This window comes from Fundulus heteroclitus, chromosome 21 (genome assembly GCF_011125445.2).
Source record: "Fundulus heteroclitus isolate FHET01 chromosome 21, MU-UCD_Fhet_4.1, whole genome shotgun sequence".
NCBI lineage: Eukaryota > Metazoa > Chordata > Actinopteri > Cyprinodontiformes > Fundulidae > Fundulus > Fundulus heteroclitus.
Window position 1 is genome coordinate 39,241,248 of NC_046381.1, and position 17,825 is coordinate 39,259,072.

Genomic DNA, 17,825 nt, shown 5'->3' on the forward strand with positions numbered 1-17,825 from the left:
AGTACTTGATACCTGTGAAACATCTTCCCACAGCCAGAAAACTGCTTGTTGTTGTAAGCAAATGCTGAACACGTCGGTATGTTTACATTGTGATTCTGTGAGAGTAGGGAGTAGCAAGATGGCGGCCAGTGACTTCAGTTTCTCGGGCCAATCAGCAATCCAGTGAATAAACAGAGATCAGTGGTTCACACAGACATATGTCTATGGTGGTTCAGACGCACATCTGGGAGGAGTGTCTCTGCAGTTCTTCCGTCCACCAGCAGAGGGCGCTGCGTCTGCCTCAGAGGGAGAAACAGGGTGGAGATGCGATGACGACGATCACGCAGCGCTGGAGCTAAGAGAACATGCAGTGCCTTGTGGAAAATCATAATAAACACATCCTAATATAATCCCCGGAGCATCTGGCTTTACGTGTCACAGCACACCAACGCCAGAGTTAAATAAAGTGAACCTGTAAGGAACGGAAGCTGATTCTGTTGCTGTTGTAGTTTCAGTTATTTCGCTTTTCTGTTACACCTGTTTCCGTCAAACGTCAGCAGACGGATTAAAAGCTAAATGTCAGATTCTGATTCTGCCTCCGGTATGAAATATTTAAATGTCACGTCATGAGACCGAAACCTGGAGCGCCGCACATGCGCCGAAGTCAGTAGGTCGTCTGAAGAGAAACAAGTGTGCAGCCATGTTTGTAGTCTTCAGCCGCATGCCTTTCTGTGACGCGGTGGTGCGTTCACAGTACGTTGGTAACTTTTAATTCTACAAATAAGGCATCAACAGCAGCGTGGGTCCATGTTGTGTTGTTTTATTTATTTTCTGCATTCCCCACGTCATTTTGTTTGATTACATGAAAGATATTTGGGAGAAATAATTTTATTGAATTCACTGGAGTCTTTGCTTTGAGTAAAAATAGAAAAATAACATTGATCAACGCATTTCATGAGCATTTCAATTATGTTTTTATAGGTTTAGATTGATTTACATTTTATGTTGTCAAATAAGATTTAATTTTGATTCAGGCTGTGATTCAGGCTGTTATCAGCTACTTTTAAAATCACTGCAAACGTAGAAGTTGTCTGTAAACACTGGTGCTAATTAATTTATTCCTATGCGACACCATTTAAGATGCAAAACAGATTTTCCAAGTTTAGGGTTTTCAGCAGCAATGAATCACCTTTTAAAAATGAAAACAAACATATTATTTTTTTTTTTTAGCTTGACAGCTTGACAGCTCTTTTATCTTTGTATTTTAGGTAGTCTGCATTAGTTCCCTGTACATTGTATCTTAGAAAATGTTAGTCATTTGAAAAAATATTTTGTATATTTTAATATAATATGTTGACAGGTTATAATTTGTTATATTTTAATTTATATTAGTATATCTGATTAAAGTAGCTGCTCTGCACAGAGGAGACTTCTGGCTAATAAAAATTTAAGTTAAAACTCTTGGATCAAACATATAATTACAGTTGTGTGTTATATCAGAGCCCAGTTTCTGGAACTATTCTTCTCATATCGCCTTTCAGTGAAATTCCTTCCCTCTTTAGCAGTTTGAGCGTCTCGTCGCGGCAGCTCGTAATTCCCAGGGTCCCTGAAGGCGGCGCGGTTCTCGCTGATCTTTGTGCGAAGCGGAGCAGCCGCGGAGATCAGCCTCAGTCCGAGCAGAGCAACACGGAGGGCAGCGCCGACTCCGGAGGCCAGAAAACGACCCCACAGCGATTACATAGCCACGGCGACCACCCTGACATGGTGAGGCGGCGTTTTAGGGCGCCGATGGGGGCTTAGAGGCGCCGCTTTCTGACGGCTCCTGGCTGGAGGCTAGCTGGCTAATGCTAAACGGTTAGCGAACTGTTTTCCTGACTCATTATCGACGCCGAGGCTGCCATTTTACGCCAGGTACTCGGTCCGCGCTGGCCGCTGCCGCCGCCCCGGGGGACGCGGGGTTTATCTGTAGGGACGGATGGGCTAAACGGACGTCTGTCCGCGGGGGTAGTGTGTCGGGACCCGCGGCGGTTCCCGGCGGAACAGCCCGGTCCAGGCAGCGGACGGGCTGCCGAGCTAGCAGGCTAACGCGGAGGAGCTAACGAGACTTAGCCGCGGTGTTGCGTAGCTGAGTCAAACCCGGGCCAGGAGCCACCAGAGCCTAATCCCCGGGTCAGCGGTGCTGGATCAACGCCGCGGTGGGTCGGTGTTTGCCTCAGAATGGCCGCAGTGTGCCCGGGAGGCGGACTCTGACGCCGCCAGACCCCGCAGGGACGCCGGCGGCCCTCTGGCGCTCTTTGGGGGTCCAGGAGAAGGTGGAGAAGGTTGAAATCCTGGACCTGGCAGGCTGGAGGAGTCCTCTGGACCTCTGGGTCGGTACCGGCTCCGAACCCAGCTGCTGACCGGTGCTTGGCTAAAACATCTGGAGGTCCAGGTCTGCTGGGGCCCACCTGGCACCACAGATGAAACCTTTCTCACCTGGAATTTAGTTAAATGTAGTTTATTTTAATAAGCCTAAAACTCCTGAGCTTCTCTCACTGCATCCTCTGTGTTTTCACTGGCAGTGTGTCAGAAAAACGGAGGACAGTGAACGACTCACTGCAGACACTTTTATTTTAAAAGGCTTTTTTTAGTTGATCTGAAAACAGTTTAATTTAAAAGAGAAACAGTGGAGATTTAAATGATGCCCAGACATGAAGGACGGCTGCAGATCATCTGGGACGCTTTATTTAATCAAAACGACACAAAATGGAGAATAAATCAAACATTTTAAGGTGTGGCAGATGTAAAAACAGCTAAATAAGAGGATAAAACCGTAGCAGCATCTAAATATATTAATAAAGGTGAATCTGCGGCTCTGTCAGTAACGTCGCCCTGACGACATGCGCTCTGGTTGCTGTGGCAACCGCTTCAAAAGACGACACGAGTGAGAAAAACGCAGCATCACCACGAGGTTCTGACTGGTTCTGGGCGACCAGGCGGGGCAACAGGAAGGAGAACGGTTCTAGATGCTAAACAAGGTTCTAAACGTGGTTCTGTTGGCCCACCTCTGATGAAGCCAGCTTCGTCCTGACCCGACCCGTAGAACCGGGCGGTTCTGGACGCGTTGGTGAAATGTAACGGGTCAGAAAGCAAATCATCATTGAGATGGTGTCTAAACGGAGCCCGTTCGGATCGGTTCCCCCAAGTTCTGACCCGTTTCTGCCTCCGTCCAGGACTGGGTTGGTACCGAGACGTCAGAACCCATCAGAACCTGCTGTTTTCAGACGGCCTGAAGCTCTCAGTGGCTCTGATTCATCAGTGGATCAACCAGACCTGAGGTGCTGATTGGCTGCCGCGTCCAATCAGGAGACAGCTGGACGAGGTGGGCGGGGTTTCCTTCCCCGCTCTGGCCTCATCAGCCAGCTCATTGGCCGGATGAGTCGCTCACGCAGAGCGGGGGGGTTAAAATGTCACCGTGTCTCCTGAGATCAGGTGACCTCCGCCATGTTGGTTCTGCTGCCGCGGGTCTGGGGTGAGGAGACGGACTCTGTGGACCCGGCAGCGGTTCCTGGTGTGGAACGTTTAGTGGTTCTGCTGCACGGAGGTCATCGTCTGGGTTTCAGCCTCCGCTTCTTCACAGCTGCTCTAAATGAGGATTTTTGCTGTTTAACAGTCAGTTTTAGTTTAATTTGTTTTCTTTACACACTTTTGCTGCTTCAAACCTTTCAGTCCACCTGTTATAATTCAGTTTATAATGACAGCTGGAAGTCCTCCGCTCATTCAGACACTGCTTCCATCGGTTCTGGAGCTGATGGACCGCCAGGAGCTGTGGTCCAGATGCGGTTCTGGGTCAGACGCTGACAGTAGGGCTGGGCGATAATTCAGTAACGATAGATCGTCTGGTCCAATAGAGAAAAAAGATCAATAAAAGGTTAATTAGAAGAGATTTTATTCCTTTACATTCCAGCCAATCATGTAGGTTCATTTTACTGTCATTACATCCTCCAGCCAATCACAGCGCAGACCCAGGAAGCTCCGCCCCCTTCAGAGATCAAAGGGCTCACTTTTTTTTCTTTGATTAAAACTTACAGTTTTGGTAAAAGTTTTTTTTAATTAATAGTTTTATCTAAAACGTGTCGCTAACCACAGCATAAAATGGCCTGAGCTGCACTTTTTTTAACATTTGATGATTATTGATATTATTAATGTGATTTCTGTTTCATCGCCTCTGGTCCGGGTCCAGCAGAACCGCCTGGCTCTGAGATAAACCCAGAGTTCTGGGCTGCATTCAGCCGGCTGACGTTGAGAGAAGCTTGGATCAGAAACCGGTCCTGCTCAGAACCCACAGAACAATGTTTGGACCTTCAAATCTGCCCAGAAGTCCAGGGTTCTGGTGTTTCTGCAGCAAATGGCCTGATGGGAAATAAAAGTTCTGGCTTCCTGATTGGACTCTAAAGCAGGAACGTGCTTCCAGAACCTCACTGGTCCGACAGCTTCCAAAGACCCAGTAGTCTGGTTCTGCTGAGACGCTTTAGCTGAAGAACCGGAGAACCGGTCCAGAACCACATTGGTGGAAATTCTCCGTCCTGCAGTGAGAGGACAGGGTTAGGTTCTAACCTCTGGGCCCGGTTGGGTCCAGACGGCTCCTGGTGTGCTTCATTGGCAGTGATGCCTTCAGGGTTCTGGCAGAACCTGCGTTTCGGACCGTCTCACTGAAACCTGATTACCGGTACCCCCCACTGGGCCATTTGGGTTTAAGCGAGCAGAACCTGAGGTTTGTGGAAGTGGATCCTGTTGTGTGGAGGCGGGCTGGTTCCTGTCGGGTTCTGGTTCTGGTCGTGCTCGTATCAGGCTGCCGGGTCCAGCCGGGTCGCTCGCTGACCCGACTAATCAGATTTACCGGGCTCAGCTGTTCCTTGGTCTCTTCCTGCTGGTTCAGGGTTGCCAGATTGGGGGGATATCCACCCAGCTGGGCTTCTTTTGAACGCAATGGGAACGTTTTGGCATTTTTAAACCAGTTAATAATTGAATATGTCAATTATAGTTGTCATTGTGTGGCAGAAAACTAAAAACTTTGAATAAATATTATCTCTTTCTCTCATTTTATTAGTTTATCTTGAAATGTGTAGAATCTGTCCAACCTGGCACCATGGATGAATATTATTCTCTGGTTAATCAGAGATGATTAAATAGTGGCGAGTTCTGACGTTTAACTGCTGTGTGGGAAAGAGACACGTTAGATTTAAACCCGTGAGAGAAAGGATTTTATATTAATTTAGATTTACAGCTCATGTTGCTGGATATTGATAAACATTCCTGGTGGTTTAACGGGATAAACTGATCTTATGTTGTTTGGTTGCCAGGTTGCACATTTTGGGGGAGCCTGTTAACATTTCTATGTCGTTGAGATCTGCGCTGTATTTTTTTATTTATTTTGATTTTTTTTTTTTTTTTTTTGTCGCTGTATTTTACGTTGTGTTGGGCTGGAAACAGTCAGATCTGGCAACCCTTGGTGTAGCATTGTGTCCACTCAATGAAGTCAAAAGTCCAGCAAACACTCTGATAAAGTTAATCGCTGATGTCAGGCTGAACATGTGTGCCAGGAGAGGCAGAACCAGCAGAACCAGAACCGAGCCGTGTTCCCTTCTGCCTGCAGGTTCCTCCTGGTTAGCGTTAGCATTAAAGCTCTGCTCCCCGTGCTCCTGGCTGCCGTCGCTAACCCGCCTAGCATCAACGTTTATCCTGTGTTGACGTTTCCAGCAGGAATTAATGGCTGCTTTTACTTCCTGTTGCTCCGTGGTCACTTCCTGTTTTGGTAATTAGTCAGAGAATGTGATTGGCTGGTAGGGCTGGACGATATAGAAAAAAAAGCATATTGGTAAAATATAAATCATATTGGTTGATATCAATAATTATCAACAAATTAATAACATATATTTTAAGTGCATCTCTGGTTATTTTATGCTGCTTCTTAATGAACTATTTCTACATAAAGACACAAACACTGAATTCAAACTCAACCCTTTATTCTACCAACGTTTTACCAAAACTGCAAGTTTATAAAAAAGAATAAAGAACATGTGCTCTATGAACTCTGAAGGGGGCGGGGCTTAGTTTCTGGGTCTGCGTTCTGATTGGTTGGAAGGATGTAATATTAACCTATATGGATAGAATGCTAAAGGAAGGAAAACTTTTATTCTATTAAACTTTTTATTGACCCTTTTTTCTATCATTGATATTTATCATTGTTGAATTATCGTCCAGCCCTATTGGCCGGCACGTTGCTTCAGTCGTTGATTTGATTGGTTGAGTTTCATGATTGACAAATCAAAGATGGGATTGGTGGAAAGGTGGTCACTCTGAGTTGAAGTTCTGTTCAGGCCCGTCTGGTCTCCTCTGATTTATTCTGACCCAACAGAACCAGGGGTCCGTTAGCCTGTAAACGAGAGAAGCAGCCGTCTGGGTCTCCTGGTTCTGCTGCTCTGCTTGTCAGAACATTCGGTTCTTCAGTGGAGATCGTGTCTACAGGAAGAACCCAATGAAATGATGTCGAGTTCTCATAAAGTTCTGAAGAATTTTCACTTACAAACTTATTTCTACAGTTCTTATTTCTGTCAGAACCGAAATAAACGGATAATTTCTACCAGACGTGGTACCGCTGCTGCTCAGACGGACGGGTCCAGTGTTTCCTGATACCGGTGCCGCTTGCTCTGTTAGCTAGCTGCTAGCTGCTATGCTAACCGCCGTCGCTAACATAGAAGTGAGGAGATCGCTGTTGTCTTCAGGGTTCCTGGAGGTCCGTTTCGTTTCATTTCCGGTCCACACTGCAAAAACAGAACTAGAATAAGTAAAATGTTCTTAACATTAGTGTATTTGTCCTTGATTTGTTCAGGTAAATAAGATGATTTGGCAATGGAATAAGATTTGTGCACTTAAAATAAGAATAATTCATCTCCATCATCTTATTTCAAGTGCAGGATGTCTAATTATCTTATTTTAGGGGTCAAAATACTCATTCCATTAGCAGATGATATAATTTACCTGCTCAAATCAAGGACAAATACACTAACTTTAAGAACATTTTACTTATTTTTAGATACATTTTTGCAGTGCAGAACCAGAATATGTATTTCACTGAGTCTTGGCTGTGTAAAGCTAAGTGTAGCAGCGTCAGCGGTTCTGTGTCGCGGGTCCAACAGGAACCAGAACAGAACCGGTTCTTCAGCAGGCCTGGAAAGTCTGTTAAACTATTTGTTTTTCCATAATTTACTGCGAGTCCCGTCGTTTAACGGTTTATGGTTCCGTCCAGCGAGTCGGGCCGGCGGTCCATCTGTCTGGTTCTGTTGGCGCCTCCCTTCTCATCTGCTGGGTTCATGGTTCTGCTAGAGGTTCTGTCAGATTTAATGAATCAGTTTCCTTGTTCTGTTCTGAATGGATCCAAACTGGCAGCCCGTTTATTCTGGGATGGTTCTGCTGGTCTTGGTTCAGGTCCAGTTGGCACCGCTCCGGCCCGCCGTCTGAGGTGTAAGCGGTCCGATCCGGGTCAGAACCGGGCGTCTGACGGTGTCTGTGGTCCCGCAGGTCCTCTGGTGACGCCACTGAGGCGGAGGAGCGGCACACAGCGCCACCAGGCGGGCCGGGGGGGGCACCGCACCCGTCTCTCAGCCGTTCAGCGCCGGCGCCGCCCGATGGACGGCCGGCTGTGAGAGCGCAGCGAGCCACGACCCACAGCAGCCGAGGAGAGGAGCCAGGGAGGGCAGAGGCTTGGAGCGGACCGGACCGGACCGGGGAGCCGCCATGTCGTCCAACCGGACCCAGAACCCCCACGGACTGAAACAGATCGGCCTGGACCAGATCTGGGACGACCTGCGGGCCGGCATCCAGCAGGTGTACACGCGGCAGAGCATGGCCAAGTCCCGCTACATGGAGCTCTACACGTATCCTGGAGGGGGGGGGGGGGGATGAAGATGAGGAGGAGGAGGAGGAGGAGGAGGAGGAGGGGCTTCAGGCCCGCAGATAAAACAGCTTTGATGTTTCAGGCCTTTTATTTTATTAGAACTTTGTCAGGTTCCTGTGTGGCAGGAAGCTGCGGGCTACTTCCTGTTAGCGTCCTTTAGCTCAGCGTCCCTGTTTTAACCACTGAGCTATAATACACTGGAGTGCTAATAGCCGCTGTTAGAACGAGTCGCTGTGAAGCCACCAGCCGCCATATTGGTACTCCCTATTTCTCCTCAGTAACTAGGGAATATGTGCGCTACAGCATCGAATAACGAGGATTTTCTCATGTTCAGGGGGGGCTTAAGACTTTTAAAATGTCAAATGCCATATACTTTTATGTTATGTTCTAAAACTATCAAGTACTAAGAAAGTCATGTGCTGAAATATTTTGCATTTTATTCATTTAAATATATATGTTTAACATTTATAAATAACAATATACAAAAACATATTTACATATATATATATATATATATATATATATATATATATATATATATATATATATTATATATATATATATATATATATATTATATATATATATATATATATATATATATATATATATATCATTTTGAAATATATAACATTTTGAAATATATAAATAACAATATACAAACACATACATATATATATATATATATATATATATATATATATATATATATATATATATATATAAAAAAAATATGATATGAATAACATGTAAAATATTTCAGCACCTAATTTCCTAGCAGTTTTTCAGCTAAATCAGCACTCCAGTGTCTTATATAGCTCAGTGTATTTAACCCAAACCTCGTCACAGAGCAGCTGGTGGCTTTAAAACTCAAGGTTTCAGGAGCTAAATTTGCCTTTTGTTGAACAGAAAATGAGCAAAAAGATGCAGCAAGATGTATTTTAAAAGGCGGATATATTTAAGCTTTTTTACGTCTTAAACTGAGACCTGAAGAGTTTCTAAGACGCTGCAGAGAGTAAAGTTCTGCTGATGCTTCACTGAGGCAATTTCTTCTGTCCGGTGATCAAGGCAGCAACGATTAGTCGACATCATTGGCATTAGTCCATAAGGAGAAATTGTTGACGTGTCGTTAAAACTAAATAAACATTTCTGCTGTCAAAGTTTCACTTTCAGTGGTAGAATTTAAATCCCATGCAGTTCACCCAGTCTGCAGCAGGGGGCGGTAGAGCGCCGCTGTCACATTTCTGCAGCTCCATCCTCTGAATGAAGAGGCACTAATAGTGGTAAAGTTTCATAAATTACACTTTTTTGATACAAAATGAACTTTTAGGTTGATTTTTAGACTGGAATAAGGCAGTAAAACAAAAATATCTGCCTGTTTTATTAAAATACGGCTTCTAGCTGTAAAACAGCCGTTAAGTCGGTTCTGCTTCACCTGCTGGAGCTGAGCTTATTTAGTTTAAAATCTAAACGTTTAAAGCTTGAAGGTCAAAGATTGTTTTAAAAACATTTTTATATATTTTTATAAAATCTTTGGTAGAAATATTGAAGATTAAAAACTAATTTTAAATATTTTATGGAGGATCATTTATGAAGCTAATAAAGGAGCGACAACGAGAGACAATAAAGAGGCATTCAGAGCAGGAGAGTCAGAATATAACTGAATACAACTGATGATGTTCAACAAAAATATTCATGATTAGTCGACTAATCGGAAAAATAATCAATATAAATACTATAAAATACTATAAAAACAATCGTTAGTTGCAGCCTGATTGACCTGAATCTTCAGGTTTGTCGCCTGAGAGGAGCTGCTGTCGTCACTGAAGCTTTTAACGATGCATAAAAGTCACGGTTAGAAACTGCATCACATTGCTGAGTGGGTTGCAGAGGTCGGGTCCAACGGCGCCGCCGCTGTGCGCCGTAATCCAGGGAAGATGTGAGCGGTCTCCAGCAGCAAACGACTGTTTATAGAGGCGGACCAGAGCTAAGCCACTCTGACTAGAAGCTTTGTTAAAAAGAAAAGTTTTAAGCCTAGTCTTAAAAGTAGACAGGGTGTCTGCCTCACGGACCAAAACTGGGAGTTGGTTCCACAGGAGAGGAGCCTGATAGCTAAAGGATCTGCCTCCCATTCTACTTTTAGAGACTCTAGGAACCACCAGCAGACCTGCAGTCTGAGAGCGAAGTGCTCTGTTAGGAACATACGGGGTAATCAGAGCTCTGATATATGATGGAGCTTGATTATTAAGGGCTTTATACGTTAGAAGGAGAATTTTAAATTCTATTCTTGATTTAACAGGAAGCCAATGAAGGGAAGCTAAAATTGGAGAAATATGATCCCTCTTGTTGATTTTCATCAGAACTCTTGCTGCAGCATTTTGGATCAGCTGAAGACTTTGAACTGCATTTTGTGGACTTCCTGATAGTAAAGAATTACAATAGTCCAGCCTTGAAGTAACAAATGCATGGACTAGTTTTTCAGCATCACTCCTGGACAGAATGTTTCTAATTTTGGCGATATTCCTGAGGTGAAAAAGGAAACTCTGGAAATCTGTTTAATATGGGATTCATGTCTTGGTCAAAAATAACACCAAGATTTTTTACTTTATTACCAGAGGCCAAGTTAATGCCATCCAGATTAAGTGATTGGTTAAGAAGTTTATTTTTTGTCAGACTTGTTGATTTTCATCAGCTTCAGGTGTTGTTTGTGACCTGAGGACGGTTCTGGTTCTGGTTCTGGTTCTGGTTCCTTAACTCCCTGAGCAGACATGTATATAACTATTGCACCAGCGTCCACCAGTCCAGCCAGGGCAGGGGCTCCGTTCCCCCGGCTAAACCCTCCAAGAAGTCCAGCACCCCGGGCGGGGCCCAGTTCGTGGGCCTGGAGCTCTACAAGCGACTGAAGGAGTTCCTGAAGAACTACCTGACCAGCCTGCTCAAGGTCAGTACGCCGGGCCGCTCGCCGCCGCCCTGCCCCCCCCCCCCCCCCCCCCCCCCCCCCCCCTGCAGCTTAAAGACCAGACTCCCTGCTCCTGTCCGCAGGACGGCGAGGACCTGATGGACGAGTGCGTGCTGAAGTTCTACACCCAGCAGTGGGAGGACTACCGCTTCTCCAGTAAGGTCCTGAACGGGATCTGTGCCTACCTCAACCGCCACTGGGTCCGACGGGAGTGTGACGAGGGCCGCAAGGGGATCTACGAGATCTACTCGGTGAGTCCCAGCCTCTGCCAGGACTCTGATAGATGTTCAGCCTCATCCAGGAGAACCTGTTCTGATCAGAACGTCTGAATGTGAGATGAAAGCAGACCCGCTCATTCCTCCTCTGTCCTCTCTGTCTCCTGCAGCTGGCTCTGGTCACCTGGAGGGAGTGTTTGTTCCGGCCGCTCAACAAACAGGTGCGTTCACCTTCCTGCCGCAGCCGTGAGACGTGATGCTAACGCTAATGCTAACAGTGACGGCGTCCGCGCCGCTGATGCTAACGGCGTCTGCCATGCTTGTCGCTACCCGATCCGTTCCATCAGCTCATTTGCGTGAACAGAATAACTTCCGGGTCGCCAAAAATAATGTAATTACGGTACTGAAAATACTTTTTTCTATCCTTAAATCATTAAAGAATGGAAATTTACATCCTATAGAAAATGTTGAAGACTTTTGTATTACTTGACATCATCATCGGATATGCTCATAAATCCGGGAAAATATTATTACGTTTATCTGTATTGTCTGAACGCACTCTATTAGTTTTATTATCTGTTCAAACAGGACTGGAAAAAATATTTTCATACTATAAAATTATGTAAATAACTTGAACACATAATCTTGTACTAAAAATGTGTTTTATTGGAGAGTTAAAATGATTTTAGCGCCCTCTGGTGGACATATCATAAACAAGAAGAAACAAAAAGATAGATAATCCTGGTCCAACGTGTAACTTAGCTAAACAGAAGAAAATTACATTATTTCAGGAGAATATTTACGCAAATACAAAGATATACAAAAATAAACCGCCGCCTTGAAAAAAGACCCAAAAGAATAAAAAAGTCAGAAAAACAAAATATTGACTACAGGAAGTTATTCTGTTTGCGTAAATGAGCTGATGGTATGGATCAGGTAGTGACAGAGCTAACGGCGTCTGCAATTCTAATGCTAACTGCTGTCTGCAATTCTAATGCTAACGGCGTCTGCCATGCTAACGGCTGTCTGCAATTCTAATGCTAACGGCGTCTGCCATGCTAACTGCTGTCTGCCGTGCTAACGCTAACGGCTGTCCACATGCAGACACAATACGGAAGACCAGCGCAGTTTAAGATGTTTATTAGAAAGTTCAGGCAGCAGATATTGACACTGACAATGGCGTCCGCCATGCTAATGCTAATTGCGTCCGCAAGGCTAGCGCTGATGCTAATGCTGATGCTAATGCTAACGGCGTCCACCATGGTAACGGCTGTCCAGTTTAAGATGCTTATTAGAAAGTTCAGGCTGCAGATATTGACACTGACAATGGCATCCGTCATGCTAACGCTGACGGCGTCCACGTGGCTAACGCTGATGCTAATGCTGATGCTAATGCTAACGGTGTCTGCATTCACCCGCCTGCTTCTCCCCCCTCAGGTGACAAACGCCGTTCTGAAGCTGATTGAGAGGGAGAGGAACGGCGAGACCATCAACACCAGACTCATCAGCGGCGTGGTCCAGTCCTACGGTACGTCGGCAGAACCGGGCTGAGATCAGGAACGATTAGAACGAGCGTCTAGAATCAGATCATCTCCATAAATGCAGGAAATCAGTAAAATGAGACGTGGTCTAAACCTGCGTTACGGCGGTGCAGCAGCCTGGTTGCCTCCTGGGTCTCCCCGCTGGGTCCCAGGTTCTCTCTGCTGATTTCAGGTTTTAACTCCAGTTAAATGTGAAACAGGAAACTAATGTGCTGCAGGTTGTTGTTCAGATTCAAACAGGAAATAAAGAAATTACAGGATTAACTGTTTATGCATCACAGCTTGTGTCTAATATCTGATTTTTAATAAACTGAAAGAAAACAGACGCGAGAAAAGCTGCAGTTTACTTAAAGCTGTGCATAAAAATCGATTCAAAGATTAATATTTATGTTTTTAAAAACGATTTAATACCGATATTGTGGAGTTATCACTGTTAACAGCAAGGAACTGAGGTAAATTTGCTGAACGGCCGACAGGATTTTAGAAGCTCATTCGTCCCTAAAATCAGACGTTTGGCACATTTTGGTTTCTGTGAAACGTTAAATGCATTGAACCAAATTTACTTTATGTTCAAGTGTTCAATAAATTGAACATAAATATAATATTTGGCTGGTTTTGGTGATTGAATGATAATTTGAAAGTAATAAATATCGATACTGGAGTCAAATCAAGCTGAGCTATAGAGAATCCCAGTTTACTGTGATGCATTTAACCATTAAAAAAAATCAGATTTGTTTTTTATTACTGGCTCTGGTCAGATTCTTTAATGATAATTACCTTCAGTTAATGATGCATTTAATGGAAAATGATCATTTTTGTTCAAAAGAACCAGAAAAAGGCATCAGGAAATAAAACTGCTGATTATTTAGACTTAATGAAGGAGAAACTTTCAGGTTCTCCTAACAGGACTCTGTGGACCCATTCATGGTTCTGAGCTCGTTCTAATCGGACCTTCTCTGTTACCAGAACATTGTTGGTGCTAAAAGCAAAACTCCAGATTTAAAAACGTTCTGAGAGGATGTTAGGTTGGAGATGCAGTTGGCAGCAGAACCTGGTTCTGACCCGGTCGTCTCTTGCAGTGGAGCTGGGCCTGAACGAGGAGGACGCCTTCGCCAAAGGTCCCACGCTGTCCGTCTACAAGGAATACTTTGAGTGTCAGTTCCTCACCGACACGGAGCGCTTCTACACGCGGGAGAGCACCGAGTTCCTGCAGCAGAACCCCGTCACCGAGTACATGAAGAAGGTAAGGGGGGGGGGGGCGTTCTGGGCCCGGTTCGGCCCGGTTGAGCCTGGAGCCGGCGGCTGACGCTGCGCTGGTGTCGGCAGGCGGAGGCCCGGCTGCTGGAGGAGCAGCGCCGCGTCCAGGTCTACCTCCACGAGTCCACGCAGGACGAGCTGGCCCGCAAGTGTGAGCAGGTTCTGATCGAGAAGCACCTGGAGATCTTCCACACCGAGTTCCAGAACCTGCTGGACGCCGACAAGAACGAAGGTGAGCCTGCGCCGAGAGCCGGTGCCGTCTGACCCGTTTGACCCGTCTGACCCGGCTGACCCGTCTGACCCGGCGCTGTGTGTCCAGATCTGGGCCGCATGTACAACCTGGTGTCGCGCATCACGGACGGGCTGGGCGAGCTGAAGAAGCTGCTGGAGACCCACATCCACAACCAGGGCCTGGCCGCCATCGAGAAGTGTGGCGAGGCGGCGCTCAACGTAAGCGCTGCGGTTCCGCTGTAGACCGGGTCAGGACCAGAACCCCCTAACGGTTCTCTCTCTGTCTGCAGGACCCAAAGGTGTACGTGCAGACAACGCTGGACGTCCACAAGAAGTACAACGCCCTGGTCATGTCCGCCTTCAACAACGACGCCGGCTTCGTGGCCGCGCTCGACAAGGTCCGCAGAACCCAGCAGGTTCTGGTAGAACATGTGGCAGAACCAGGTTAACCGGGCTGGAAGCAGCGTAGAGCCCGCTGGTTCTGGAGGTTCTGGAATAAGTTTGTCTTTGGTGGCAGCAGCTGATCTTTCTCCTGAGTGGAGTCGGGTCGGTCCAAAAGGTTCTGGAGCATAAAGCTACAGTGATTGGACCAGTTCAGTCTAAAAAGTTCTGGTTCTGGTTCCCAGAACCTTTGGAAGAGCAGAAGGCTCCTAAACTCATCGGTTCTGACCCGGATGGGCTCGATCCGATCAAAGCTCAGGTCCGGTTCCAGATCGTCTCAGGCGCTTCCTGATGACATCATCATATGGCAACTCCACTCAAACAAACTACATTACGTCTCCATTTGTTACAAATCAATTTTATTTTGTTAATTTACGGTTATTTTGCTGTAAATTAGTCGAGGCATGAAAACTTTTAACATCATTCTGGAATACTTGTGTGATAGTCTGACAATTTAATCTGTAATTTTGCAGGATCAAAGTTACAACCTTAGAGAAATTTAATTCCTCCAATTTGTTTTTTTAAGTTGTGAAGGAAACTAAACCATAAACTCGTTTCATTTTTAATAAAAATCAGCAGCCAAATTTAATTTTATCACGGCATTCATCACTTTAAAATCAAAACGTTCATTCCTCCTTTTTGTACTGATGTTGTTCTTTCTGATCACATGTTTTTTTATTATTCCAGATGAAATTGTGATGAATTTGATTACTATTTTTATTGTGGTATTTGGTAAATTTAAGATATATGCTGGATAAATTAGTCTGGCTAGCCCTTCCATTTTTGTTAACAATATTCTTCCAAACATTGAGCCAATTGTCAAATATTTGTTGATTTTTGTAAAATGGCTTGAATATTTGTTCAAGCTTTTGAGAAAAAAGAAACCGCTAAATTAACGAAATAAAATTGATTCGTTACAAATGCAGACCGCGGGCTCTATGTAGTTTGTTTGAGTGGCGTTGCCATAAGGTGATGTCATCAGAAGGCGCCGGACCCGAGTCGATCTGGCTCAGTGGAATGTTCTCCTGTCTTTCCTATTTTGAGCTCGGCCCTCTGATTGGGAGGTTCTGCTGCAGCAGCCACAGATGATTGTTTGTTTTGGGCCGGTTCTGGAGGCCGGGGCCCGGTTCTGGTGGCTGACCCGTATGTCCCGTGTCTCTGCAGGCGTGCGGCCGCTTCATCAACAACAACGCCGTCACCAGGATGGCGCAGTCCTCCAGCAAGTCCCCCGAGCTGCTGGCGCGTTACTGCGACTCTCTGCTGAAGAAGAGGTGAGTTCTTCCTCAGAGGTTCTGATCCACAGACATTATAAACGTAGACGCGTCATAGGGCGCAGGTTCACACGTCACCGCCATGTTGTGTGTGGCAGAAAAAAGTTGAGTTCTGTTATTGTGAATGTGAATCAGAGAAGATGCCTCATTCCTGTGCTGCATGGAAATGTATTCTGGCTGATTTCACTACTTGTATCTGCTTTCTATAAACTAAGGCTGCACCATGTTGCAAAACTGAACACACTAAAGCTGCAGAGTGGCAACACTAGGAAAAAACAGGCTATATAAGGATCAATTTGTTAAATCTAAACATTGTGGTCTTCATAATTTAATAAAACCGTGTCACATGTGAACCTTTAGGAACAGACTTTTTGGGGGAGTATTAAAGAGGTAAAATTAATAATATGAGGGAAAAAAAGTCCTAGGTCAATAAAGTAAAAAACAAAAAAATAAATAAAAAAAAAACACAAAATTGGTAATGTTATGATAAAAACATCATATTATGAGAATTAAGGGGGAACATTTCCAGAATAGTAACAGTTTGCAGAATTATTTCACTCCTGGAGTAATAGGGCCAGGTTAGATTATTTTAAATATTCTTTAGGAGAATAAATTCAGGAGAATGAAGTTAAAGGGATACGAAAATAAACTTGTAATAACACAAAAACAAAAATACTATGAATACAAAGTATATTCAGAGATTAAAGTCCCTCTGATACTGTTTAAGTGACTGAGTAACTGCAGATTTGCCTCATTAAAGATGGCGGACGCTCTGACGCATCGCAGCAGGCAGAACCCGCCCAATGACGCGTCTATGTTTATTATATCTATGCTCTGACCTGCTCTGAGCTGCAGAGCTGAACGATCTCTCCTCTGTCTGCAGCTCCAAGAACCCAGAGGAGGCCGAGCTGGAGGACACGCTGAACCAAGTGGTGAGTCTGTCCCCGACCCGTCCTGCTGGCCCGGGCCTGAGCGGTACCGTGACCCGCTGTCCCCCCTGTGGCGCCGTCCTGGGCGGTACCGTGACCCGCTGTCCCCCGTGTGGCGCCGTCCTGGGCGGTACCGTGACCCGCTGTCCCCCCTGTCCTCCTCAGATGGTCGTCTTCAAGTACATCGAGGACAAGGACGTCTTCCAGAAGTTCTACGCCAAGATGCTGGCCAAGCGCCTGGTCCACCAGAACAGCGCCAGCGACGACGCCGAGGCCAGCATGATCTCCAAGCTGAAGGTCAGTACCGCTCACACGACCCGGCCCGCTGTCCTTCAGAACCCTGCGCTGACGTCTCTGTCCCCCCCCCCCCCCCCGCAAGCCTGCGGCTTCGAGTACACGTCCAAGCTGCAGCGCATGTTCCAGGACATCGGCGTCAGCAAAGACCTCAACGAGCAGTTCAAGAAGCACCTCAGCAACTCCGAGCCTCTGGACCGTAAGTCCGTCAGAACCGGGATGATCAGAACCGGGATGATCAGAACCGGGATGATCAGAACCGCAGACCGCAGCGTTCATTACTGGACTGAGTCAGCTAGGATCTGAGGAACGATTCCCTCTAACAGCGCCACTGAAATAGTTCAATGTTTGAGTCTCACCACAGATTCCCACCAGACTCAGGGCTGGACTTTGACTAGGCCGTTCCAACCCGTCACTCTGATCTAAACCATCCCATAATATCTCTGCAGGTTCAGCCTCAGCATGATGCTGCCGCCTCCGTGCTTCACGCTCCACTTTAGTTTTAGTTTAAACGAAATTAAAGTAGAAAAACCAAACAAGTCAAATCATTAAAGAGTGAAAAATGTGTTAGAAAGCAGTTGTGCTTGATGTGAAGAACAGTTTTTAATTCTTCTTAGACATCAGGACATTTCTGCCTTTTCTCTACATGAACAATGAGACTAAAGTTTCCATCAGAGCAGAAAAATCTCCAGGATGTTTATTAGAAAACATATTTTATAAACCGATGGAGATTCTCTGGCTGTCATGAATCAGGGACTAATGGCAGCAATCTG

The 17,825-nt window shown here is 45.6% G+C and overlaps 1 protein-coding gene across 1 annotated transcript in view; it reads left to right on the top strand.

The window, feature by feature from the left end:
• Positions 1-1,592: 1,592 nt before the first annotated feature.
• Positions 1,593-17,825, top strand: part of LOC105922059 (cullin-1) — a 22,414-nt gene continuing 6,181 nt past the window's right edge. The window contains exons 1-13 of the mRNA XM_036125059.1: positions 1,593-1,743; positions 7,540-7,895; positions 10,681-10,855; positions 10,957-11,124; positions 11,259-11,309; positions 12,526-12,616; positions 13,709-13,872; positions 13,956-14,118; positions 14,206-14,336; positions 14,408-14,515; positions 15,723-15,829; positions 16,713-16,761; positions 16,924-17,251. Of these exons, the coding sequence (XP_035980952.1) occupies positions 7,756-7,895; positions 10,681-10,855; positions 10,957-11,124; positions 11,259-11,309; positions 12,526-12,616; positions 13,709-13,872; positions 13,956-14,118; positions 14,206-14,336; positions 14,408-14,515; positions 15,723-15,829; positions 16,713-16,761; positions 16,924-17,251 (1,675 nt within the window). The 5' untranslated portion in view covers positions 1,593-1,743; positions 7,540-7,755. The remainder of the gene's footprint in view (positions 1,744-7,539; positions 7,896-10,680; positions 10,856-10,956; positions 11,125-11,258; positions 11,310-12,525; positions 12,617-13,708; positions 13,873-13,955; positions 14,119-14,205; positions 14,337-14,407; positions 14,516-15,722; positions 15,830-16,712; positions 16,762-16,923; positions 17,252-17,825) is intronic.